General features: G+C 65.4%; 3 protein-coding genes across 4 annotated transcripts in view; 1 reads left to right on the top strand and 2 right to left on the bottom strand.

Annotated features, from left to right (window-relative positions):
• CATSPERD (cation channel sperm associated auxiliary subunit delta) overlaps window positions 1-4,403 on the top strand; it is a 38,168-nt gene extending 33,765 nt beyond the window's left edge. The window contains exons 19-22 of the mRNA XM_046685357.1: window positions 376-504; window positions 2,296-2,479; window positions 3,420-3,577; window positions 4,089-4,403. Coding sequence (XP_046541313.1) covers window positions 376-504; window positions 2,296-2,479; window positions 3,420-3,577; window positions 4,089-4,326 — 709 coding nt within the window. The 3' untranslated portion in view covers window positions 4,327-4,403. The remainder of the gene's footprint in view (window positions 1-375; window positions 505-2,295; window positions 2,480-3,419; window positions 3,578-4,088) is intronic.
• Window positions 4,404-6,556: 2,153 nt separating this feature from the next.
• On the bottom strand, window positions 6,557-8,250 carry PRR22 (proline rich 22). The gene is made up of 3 exons (XM_046638317.1): window positions 8,117-8,250; window positions 7,961-8,023; window positions 6,557-7,587 (listed from the first exon to the last, which is right to left on the bottom strand). The coding sequence occupies exons 1-3, from the start codon at window positions 8,232-8,234 to the stop codon at window positions 6,557-6,559; spliced, it is 1,212 nt and encodes a 403-aa protein (XP_046494273.1). The 5' UTR covers window positions 8,235-8,250.
• A 438-nt stretch (window positions 8,251-8,688) lies between these two features.
• DUS3L (dihydrouridine synthase 3 like) overlaps window positions 8,689-10,169 on the bottom strand; it is a 4,527-nt gene continuing 3,046 nt past the window's right edge. The window contains exons 8-13 of one of the 2 annotated variants that reach the window (XM_046684806.1): window positions 9,970-10,080; window positions 9,702-9,798; window positions 9,544-9,619; window positions 9,142-9,330; window positions 8,933-9,061; window positions 8,689-8,829 (exon numbers count right to left, since the gene is read on the bottom strand). In XM_046684806.1, coding sequence (XP_046540762.1) covers window positions 8,757-8,829; window positions 8,933-9,061; window positions 9,142-9,330; window positions 9,544-9,619; window positions 9,702-9,798; window positions 9,970-10,080 — 675 coding nt within the window. In that variant the 3' untranslated portion in view covers window positions 8,689-8,756. Of the gene's footprint in view, window positions 8,830-8,932; window positions 9,062-9,141; window positions 9,331-9,543; window positions 9,620-9,701; window positions 10,081-10,169 lie in introns of both variants that reach the window. The other variant, XM_046684805.1, reaches the window with a different exon arrangement.

The following is a 10,169-nucleotide window of genomic DNA, read 5'->3' as shown; positions in this document are numbered from 1 at the left end:
GACACAGAGAGACAGAGAGGTGGAGAGAGAAGGAGAGATAGAAAGAGGGACAGAGACAGAGAGAGGGGTCCGTCCTGGTTCTGTTCGGGCCTTTGAGAGCCCCCACAGTTGGGAGCGCCATCTGCTTTCCTCCAGGTCCGCTGATTCCAGTGTTTCCCCCACAACGCCCTCACGGAAACATCCAGAATAATGTCAGACCACATATTCGGGCAGCGGGGCCCAGCCAGTGGGCCCATATCATTAACCCCCACGGGGGCTCCCAGGGTCAGCGCCCATCTCTCTGAGTCCCCTGGCTCACGTGCCCCGTGTCGTGGTGCCCCATCCGCAGGGACAGCCGGGGGTGGCCTCACCCCTCTGCCTCCTGCTCCCCCACAGGGACGCCTACGACCCCAACTTCCGGGGGCAGAAGGCGACCAGGGACCTGGTGGTGCATTACCACTACGAGCAGCTGGGCTGTCCCCACCTCGTCTACTACGACACCCCGTGGAAGCCCGTGGTGGAACTGTAAGCCCGCAGCCCCGCCGGCCTCAGAGGGCGCCCGCTCTGCCCAGCCCTGTCCCCACCCGGGCCGCCTCTCCTCCTCCTTAGCCCCCCGCTCACACAGGCCCCCCTCCCCTCTGTCCTGGTCAGCCGGGGCGGCCACAGCCAAGTCCCGGGGCCTGGGGGCCTCAGCAACAGACGCGGACGGCGTCACGGTCCCGGAGGCCGGAGGCCCAAGGCGGGGGTGTCATGTCCCAGGGCTGGCCGCCTGGGGCTCCCTCCTCGGCCTGCCGTCGGCCGCTTTCTGCTGCGTCCTCACGTGGCCTCTTCCCACCGGACCAGGGGCACCTTGATGACCTCCTTCAACCTTACTTACCTCCCTAAAGACCCCACCTCCAAATACAGTCACCTCGGGAGTCAGGGCCTCAGCATAGGAATTTGGGGGGCGCAGTTCAGTCCACAGCAGTCACCCCGCCTCCTTCTGTGGATTCTGCTGGCTTCCTGCATCCGATTACCCCAATCCCCACCGGGTGAAGCCACCCCGTTGTTGCCCCAGCCCAGCGCTGCCCGGTGGAACTTTCTGCAATGATGGAAATGGTCCATAATTCTGCGCCACCCGACCGGCAGCCGCAAGCTACACGTGGCCACTGAGCACTCGAATTGTGGCCGGTGCGCCTGAGGACCGGCTTTTCCCTTTTATTTCACGGGCATTCATTTCAATAAGCACACAGAGGCTGGGGGCTCAGTTCAGTGCCCCAAAGATCATCTGATGAAAGAGTTGTTGATTGACAAAATGAGGGCAGGAACTGACTTCCATGTGTAAACATTTAGGTTCATTAGAATGTCACACCTTGGGGCTGGCCCGGGGTTCGCCGGTTCGGATCCTGGGTGCAGACAGGGCACCGTGTGGCAGGCCATGCTGTGGCAGCATCCCACATATAAAGTAGAGGAAGATGGGCACAGATGTTAGCTCAGGGCCAGTCTTCCTCAAAAAAAAAAAATAGAATGTCACACCTTAATCTCATGGCCAGGCAGAATTGTGGGTCTAAAGGCCACCCCCCAGCTCAGAGCTGCCATGTGGCGGGGTGCATGCTGACCTGGGGTGAGGAACGAGGACAGGGTCCAGTCAGAGGAGGGGCTGGGAGGAGACAACGAAGTTGTGCATGAAAAAAATAATAATTGGGGCTGCCCGGTGGCATAGTGGTTAAGTTCACACGCTCCACTTCAGTGGCCCGGGGTTCATGGGTTCGAGTCCCAGGCATGGACCTACATACCACTCATGAAGCCACACTGTGGTGGCGTCCCACATACAAAATAGAGAAAGATGGGCACAGATGTCAGCTCAGCGATAATCTTCCTCACCAAAAAAAAAAAAAAAAAAAAAATTACAGCAACCCCAATTAGTCCCAAATGCATACCTTCTCAGTGTCTGCAGATATCAGAAAAATATCAGAGGACAGGTGCGAAGGGTCATTTGTTTATGGGTTTATCTGCTTATTCATTAATGAGTCTATTTCTTTACAAGTGAGATTATTGGGTTCTAGAACGTCACGTCAGTTTCTTCCGGTCTGCTCATTGGCCCCTTCCCAGAGAGGCCTTTTGTGGTCACACCCCATAGAAAATTCTTGATGCCTGCTCCCCCACCCCAGCCCTTCACCCTGCTCTGCCCCACACCGTCCACGTGTTGGCCATCCCAGGAGTGTCCGCCCGGTGAGGCCGGGGGGCCGTCCGCCCCGCTCCACCTCCGCCTCATAACACATCGGGGCTGCCGTGTCTCCCGGGGCCGGCGTCCCACCGCCACGCCCTGTGTCCTAGGTGGCGGGGAGGAAAGTTCAAGGAGGTCGTGGAGGCCGAGTACGTCCTGCTGGAGGTGAACGGGCTTTTCACATACACGTACTCTCTGACGGCGGGCACCGCGTTCTGCACTGCCCAGCCACAGAACTGGACCACTATCTTGGAGCACGCCGGCGACAAGGGGCTCTTCGCCTGGGACCGAGAGGTAGCGTTTCCGCTCTGACCACTTCCCAAACGGCTCGAGCCACTGGAAGATCCCGTGTCTGGCGGGAACCTGCTTCCTGCTTCACAGACTGGCTGTGTCCTCATGTGGCAGAAGCGGCAGGGAGCTCTCTGGGGTCCCTGTTATAAGGGCACGAATCCCGTTCATGGGGGCCCCATCCCCACGCCCTCATCACCCCCAGAGGCCCCAACTCCTGACACCATCACCTCAGGGGTTAGGTTCCAACATCTGGATTGGGGCGGGACACCAACAGTCAGTCCACAGCACGGGGCGGGGGGCGGACACACCAGGACACCACGGGCATGGGGCCGAGTCTGGGACTGTTAAGGCGGGCAGGGCCTCTTGCAGCGTCTCCCCAGGGAACTGGCCACACGTCAGAGCTGCGGCCGCGGGCTCCCGGGGCATTGCTGTCTGTGTGCAAAATTGTGGGACCACCCAATGCCGGTTCCTTGAGGGGCTGCCCAGTGGCCGTGTCTGCCCCGCGCGGGGGTCGGCACACGGTCGACAAGGGAGGGCGAGACGTCAGCAGAGGGAAGAGACCACGCTGGTCCCCTCGGCGCCCAGGGGTGGCCGCTCAGGGCCCCTCGAGGCCCAGGGCGCCGACGCAGCACAAGGCAGCCCCCCCACCCCAACCCCCTCCCACGCGGCCTCCCGGCTCCTTTTCTTTGCATTTTCTTTCTTGGCCCCGGGCCGCCTCCCTCCATCCTCACACCACCTTCCATCAAGTCCATTCGATCCTGTATTTTTCGGGGGTGACGCTGCTTTTACTACTTTTTGGAAACCAAGGTGAAATTCGCATCGCCTCTAACGTGGACGAGTCACGCGCATCCACGAGGCGCGGGGTGAGGAGGGCGGGAGCCGGTTGAGCGCCCCGGGCCCGCCCACCCCCAGGGCACACAAGGTCGCCTCTGTGTCCCCCAAGAACTACGTGAGCTGCCACACTGACGACAACAAAGCCCCCTTGAGGTGGCCAGACGTCCCGTACCAGATCCTAGGGGGGCCGACGGACAACAAGGTTGTTTTCGACCAAAGGAACGGAATGTACATTTTCTTCCTCTCTATTGTGGACCCTCACTACAGGTGAGCCGGCCGCGCTGCCCCCGGGCCTCTGCGGGGCGGCTGGGTCACCTGGGGCACGTGGCAGGTCCTGGATAAACCCGAATTCCCCCAACAGCCCAGTGGATGCCATTTGCTCCCCTCCGTTGCCCACCACAGCTGGTTGTTAAATGCTCACGCCACGTGTGTTGAGAGTTTTCTGATGTCACGTCCAGGATGATCAGCGTCCCCCACTGGGGACGTTTCCCCCATCATCTATGCCCTCCACTCAGATACAGACTCTACCCCTAGAAGCACGGGGGTCCTGCCTTCCCTGGGGCTCCCAGACCCTGAACTGGGGGTGCCGGCTCTGGGCTGACCTCGGGCAGAGGGCACTGGAGTGGGGACGTCAGAGGAGAGAGGGGACAGAATGCATGCAAGATGAAGTGGATGTAAGTGGAACTCAGGGTCCCATGTCACCTCCAGGGTCCAGCTGGGGTGAAGGTGGGGCCCCCAAAGGTGACGCCAGTGGCCTCTCCCTGCCCCCACCCCCCAGCTACTGTCGCCTGGAGACCTCCTTCAGCGTCTACGTGTACGGGGCCTTCCCGATGTCTGTCATCCCGCAGGAGAGCACCGTCTTCCTGCTCACGGGGGCCATCCTGCTGACCGTGTGGCTGGCCTACTTCCTCCCCAAACTCCTGAGCACCGAGAAGGGCCTCCGGCTGAAGGGCTTCTGGGTCCGCCTGTACGGGAGATGCAGACAGTCGTGTGCGTGTTGGCAGGGCAGGCGCTGAGCACCCGCGGAGGCCACGGTCCCCAGGGAGCCCTCCGCTGCCGCCCGTGGGACCCAGGTGTCTTAAAATAAAGCGTTACGTCCAAACGAGCAGGTGGCGGCGGGCGTCGATCATGTTTTGTTTTCCTGACACCCACCTTCATGCCTCTGCCTCCCCCACGTTCCAGGGTCAGCCCCCGCGGGCGGTGACCTTGAGGACGCGGGGTCAGCGGGAGATTGTGCCCCACGCCGCACAGCACATGGTGGGACAATGGGCAGGCCTTGGAAAGGGTGGGGCCGCCACGTGTCCTCTTGGGGAAGAAGACCCGAGGGGGCATTGCGGCCGGCGGTGACTGCGGGTTCCACTGCGGAGCTTCAGACCCTCATAGCCGTGCAGGCCCGTGCGTGGGTAGAGGCTTAGAAGTGTGTTAAATATTTTCTATGTACACGTGTCAGGTATAATGCATATACAGATAATATGTATCCAGGCGTGCATATATGTGCACAGAGATAATGCGTATACACATCACGTGTAGATACTATGCATATATGTGCGTGTGTGATGTGAATACGCATACATGCGTATAGATAATATGGGTACATAAACACGTGTGCAGCTGTGTACGTGTCCACGTGTATATAACATGCATGCAAGCAGGTAACCGGTGTGTAATGTGTGCACACGCACGTGTATTGCTGTGTATATGTTTACACGTGTGCATGTGTGTGCGCGTGTCTAGGTGCGTATACACCTGTAGGCGTGCATCTGTGTGTAATATGCATAGATACGTGCGTGCGTGCGTATAGACGACACGCGTGCCTCTGTGCACAGGTGTAACCTGCATGCGTGTGCACACACAGCCGTGTATTCATATGTATGGACAAGCTGCAGATCCTACTCGCCCGGTGCTGTCTGAACTCTGTCACTGAGACCCCGACTCCCACGTGTGGCGCGGGGGCCAGTGGCCTCCCCTGGCGGAGCCGGCTCTGCTCCTTCCACCGTCCCGGCATCTTGGGAGGGGACGCGTTGGGTTGCGGGGTGACCTTTGCCTCGTGACCCTGGGTCTGGGTTAATCTTGAAGAAAACCGAGCCCATCCTCTCGCGTCCGCCCGGTGGCCAGGCCTTCCCCGGGCCAGCGGCGCCTGACTCTCATCTCAAACACGGCAAACGCGGCTGCGGGGGGAGAGGGCGCTGGGGAAGGCGCGCTCCGGGCTTCTCCGGGCCGGGTCGCTTCAGGACAGACACGGATCACAGGCCGGGTGAGAGGAAGTGTGGACGCCGCCGGTGTAGACCTTGTAGCCCACGGCCTGGCCCGAGGATGGAGGGACCAGCGCCAGACGGGGCCGCGGTCGCCACCTCGCTGAGCCCTGGCATAGGGACACTTCAGGGTCACCTGGAGCATTTTGGGGGTGGAAGGCCCTGGGAAAGGTGGCGAGGTGGAGGTGAGCCTGGACCTGGGACGGCAGGAGGACGGCGCTCAGGGGCTGACAGGGAGGCCCAGGCAGGAGGGAGCGGTGTGAGCGGCGAGGCACACCCAGACTCCCATCGCCTGCACCTGCCACATGGGATGCAGAAGCCACGGCGTGGCTGGACCCGTGGGGGGCCCAGTGCTTGGGGCCTGGCTGGACGCCCATCAGGGGACAGACATGCCCTCTTGGGCGCTGGCCCTCCCCTGGGGCTCAGGCGCCCCATCACGGTGCCTGTCTCCCACACCCCTGCCATCCCCCACCCTGAGCCCCCCGTCTGTCTCAACATGAGTGGGGGCTGCTGGGCTGAGGCTGACCGAGCCTGGCCAGCAGGTCCCCCAAAGGTCTCCCCCTCCCTCCACCTGCTGTGGCCTCCAGGGGACAGAAGAGGGGAGTTGGGGCCACTCTCCAGGGCCTGCCCTGCTTGCTGTGCATCTCCAGGCAAGTTGCTGCCCCTCTCTGGGCAACCCTGACTTTCTCCACCAAACACAGGAGCAAAAACCCCTTCCGGTGCAGGAGCCTGGGTAGCATCTCCCTGCCTCCCAGGAGCCCCCACCCCTGCTGGCCAACGCCAACTTTCTGGGGCTGGGAGACCAGCAATTTAGGACCCCCTGCAAGTCTGGGGCTCCCCAGCTCTGCTCTGGAACCCCGGCACCCAGCAGGCGCTGGGGTCCCGGGGCCCACCGGACAACAGAGCAGGTGCGGGGATGGTCCTCCATGCCCAACCCCCACCCACCAGCCCGGGCGATGCCACCAGCAGATGCCGAGCTGAAATCCAATGGGCTTTAATGGGGGGCGGCCCCCGAGTCCTGCCTGGGCGCCGGAGGGGTGGCCTGCTTGTTCTTGCCTCCCTGCCTCCCCTTCTTGGTGGCCGAGGCGCCCGCTTTCCTCCGGCCAGGGGGCTCGGCCCGTGGTGCGGGGGCCGCGGGCTGGACGGCAGGGGGCCCGGGCCGGGCCGGTGGCTCCTCATCCAGCGCCTTGAAGTTGAAGAAGTAGTCGACGTGGGACACGGTGTCCAGGATCTCGGGGACACTGTAGTCGAAGGACAGAAGCTCGTCCGGCAGGTGCAGCGAGCGGATGTCCCCAGAGGAGTCGCCTGCCCCGTCGGGCTGGCCAGGGCCAGGACCTTTGCCCGGGGTCCCCTCGGGCTCGGGGACGCCCGGCAGGCAGTCGAAGAGCTTCATGGCGTCCTCCAGCAGCACCTTGTCGGGCAGCGCCGCGGCCTTGGTGGCCTGGGGGGTCCCCGCCTCGCCTGCCCCCAGCGGGGGCCCGTCGGCCTCGGCCGCCTTGGGCTCCCCAGGGCCAGGCCCGGGCTCCTTGGGCGGAAAGGCCAGGGGCTCCCCGGGGCCGTGCAGCTGGCTCAGGCGGCCCTTGAAGTGGCCGTAGGTGGCGGGGGGCAGGGCGGCCTCGGCCGGGAGTGTGATGAGCAGGGGCGGCGGCTGGGTCTCCTTGGGGGGCGCTGGGGGGGCCGGGCCGTCCTTGAGCAGGGTGGGGGGCAGCTCCACGAAGGCTGGGGGCCCCCCGTCCCCCACGAAGCCCAGGGCGTCGGGCCCCTCGGGCGGGAAGTAGGACATGAGGTACGGGGTGCCCCCAGGCACCGGCTGGTAGTGGGGGTACGGCGGGGGCGGCCCTGTGGCCTTGAGGTAGGGCTGGGACTCCAGCAGGTAGGTGCCCGGTGATGTGGGGCCCCCAGCCGGCCCCCCACCACCCGCCGCCACCAGCTTGTACAGCGACGACTGGCCGAAGTCGGTGGCGGCCCACTCGATCCGGTAGATGCGGGGGTCGAAGAAGCAGCCGCAGGGCGCCATCTGGAAGCCTGCGGGCATGGAGGGGACCCCGAGAGGGGCAGGGGCTCAAACCACGGGGCACCCCTGGGGAACAGGAGATACCACCTGGCCCTGGGGCCCGCGGGGGGCATGGGGACATAGGGCTCACCTTTGGGGCCCCATCTGGGGTCAGAGCCCTGGGTCTTGCTTTGGGGGCCTAAGGCTCGGGGGCCATGGCTCCAACCTTGGGGGCCCGTCTGGTGGCTGGGGACATGGGATTTGGGGAACCTGTCTGGGGAACAAGAGACACAGGCCTTGCCTGGGGGACCCCGTCTAAGGGATGGGGACGTGGGCCTTCCCAGGGAGGGGGCCCATCTCGCTCCCACCCCTCCAGCCCATCCCCGGGGTCGGGAGCAGCTGTACCTGCCGGGGGGACTGGAAACACCTCTTTCTCCGGGTTTGGGGCGGCGTAGAGATTGGAGACACCTGTGGACGAGAGCCGGTGGGTGGCTGGGGTCCTGGGGCTGTGGGGCAGAGCCCTGGTCCCCGCCCCGTTGGGCGCCCCCGAACCGCGCGCACCTACGGCGGGCAGAGGCTCCGGGCAAGCGGGAGCGGGCGCCTCGGCGCCGTCTGGGCCGCGGGGGCTGAAGCCTTCCTGGGGCGTGGCGGGGGCGTAGAAGGGCTTGGGGTGCTGCATCGAGAGGCAGGGGCTGGCCGGGCGGGCCGGCAGGCAGGAGCACAGGCGGCCGTCCGGAGAGTGGGCTCCGGGTCCCGCGGAGTTCTGTTTGCCCCGTTGCTCCGGGCAGCGGGTTCCAGGCTGCGGCCCACCCCCTGGTCAGGGTTCCGGATCCAGGGGGTGGGGTGGGGTGGGGGGGGCAGACAGGGAAACCAAGGCAGGCGTCCCAAAGGGCGGCCCGGTCTGTGGCCTGCCATCTGCCAGCGCCAAGGCCCCCTCCTCCAGGGAGCCCGCCCTGATTCACACCCTGCAGGCTGAGGCCCCCCCATCACGAGCCCCGGTGGCTTCTTTGTGGCCAAGACCTGGCTGGGCCCCGGGAGGGTGGCCAGGGGGACTGTGGTAAACAGTGAGAAGGAGAAAGGGAGCTGTGGGGACAGGGACGCCGGCGTGGAGGGAAATCTCCTGAGACGGTCACAGAAAGGCCTGGCTTACAAAGAATAAAATTTATTGTCTCGGGGCCAGGGATCCCCGCCCGCCCCGTGGCTACTTGTACGCGTTGGCCTTGTGCTTCGGCAGGAAGACGAAGTCGTGCGGCACGGGTCCCAGCAGCATCTCGCTGTGGGAGGGCGAGGGGCCCACAGCCACCCCGCCCCCCGCGGGGCGCCCCCCCCCCCCCCCCGGGCTCAGCGCCCTTTGTGCAGCCACGTGGTTCCTGGCACCTGATGCGGATCCAGTCGGCCGCCCGCTGGCTGGCCAGGAGCGTCTCCAGGTAGTCGCGGCCCAGGAAGTAGGGTGGCCGCTCGTTGAGGCGCTGTGGCAGCCGCTCCAGCAGGCCCACGGGCACGTACCTGCGGCCGGCGGCGGGGACACGGTTGGTCTGGGGGGCCCCGCGACACTGGCGTCCCCACGCAGCCTGGCGGGCGCCCACCTGCACAGGAAGGACAGCCACTCGAGGAGGAAGCGGCGCGTGCGCTCCACGCCCTGCGTGTCCGAGCCCCAGTGCTCCAGGCCGTAGTGTGTGAAGTCCCGCAGGATGTCCAGGCGCTCGGACGCCGAGATGTCCCAGTGTCGCTGCTCCTTGATCTCCGTGAACAGCCAGGGCTTGAGCAGGGCGCCGCTGCGGGGCAGGGGACACGCTTGATGGCACCAAAGCCCCGCGCGCTCACCCTTGAAAGCCCCAGAAACTTCCAGTTCTGCTAGCCGCAGCCGCCAGGCGTCCCTGGGCCCCGTCGGGCACCCACAGAGCAGAGCAAGGAGCCCGTGGGGTTGGGGACCCCAGCTGCCGCGACAGGCTCAGGCCAGGCCCGGGGGCTCCGGTGGGTCCACTCACCGGGCGATCATGACGCCCGCGACGCCCGTCTGCATGGCACGGTTGGCATCCTCATAGGACAGGATGTCCCCGTTCCCTGCGGGACAGAGGCGGGGGCCTCAGGGGGCTGCGTGCATCCAGGCGGGCGGGAGGGGGCGAGCGGAGGGCAGGGGACCCACCGAACAGGGGCATGGGGCTGGCGGCCGCGACGCACTGCTCGATGTAGCGCCAGTCGGCCAGCTTGGTGTAGCGCTGCTCGCGGGAGCGGCCGTGGAGCTGGGGGCCGGGAGCGGAGGTCAGAGAGGGCGGGAGACGGGCTGAGAGACAGAGAGACGGACAGACGGAGAGACGGGCGGGCGGACACAGGGACGGAGGGGGAGCGGGAGGAGAGACGCCGTGAGAAGGGGCCATCGGTGCGTCCCCGCCACCTGCCGCCCCGAGACCCACCGTGACCAGGGCCGCCCCCCAGGTGCGCAGCTCGGGCAGCAGCCGGTGGGCCAGGGGGGTGCGCTCCTGGACGCCCGTGCGGAGCTTCACCGTCAGCGGCACGTCCAGCACCTGCGGGGACGGGCGGTCAGCGGCTGGGGACGAGGCGGGGATGAGGCGGGGACGAGGAGGGGACGAGGCGGGGACGAGGCGGGGACGAG

Source organism: Equus quagga, chromosome 14, assembly GCF_021613505.1.
Source record: "Equus quagga isolate Etosha38 chromosome 14, UCLA_HA_Equagga_1.0, whole genome shotgun sequence".
NCBI lineage: Eukaryota > Metazoa > Chordata > Mammalia > Perissodactyla > Equidae > Equus > Equus quagga.
The sequence above is the reverse complement of the archived record's forward strand: the minus strand, read 5'-3'. Positions and strand labels throughout refer to the sequence as shown.

Bases quoted from the DNA above. Each gene is read 5' to 3' on its own strand.
- PRR22 (XM_046638317.1), bottom strand. From the start codon at position 8,234: ATGCAGCACCCCAAGCCCTTCTACGCCCCCGCCACGCCCCAGGAAGGC. The intron at 8,024-8,116 runs GTGCGCGCGGTT...TCTCGTCCACAG, and splicing joins GGAGCCTCTGCCCGCCGTAG to GTGTCTCCAATCTCTACGCC. The intron at 7,588-7,960 runs GTACAGCTGCTC...CCATGCCCGCAG, and splicing joins GTTTCCAGTCCCCCCGGCAG to GCTTCCAGATGGCGCCCTGC.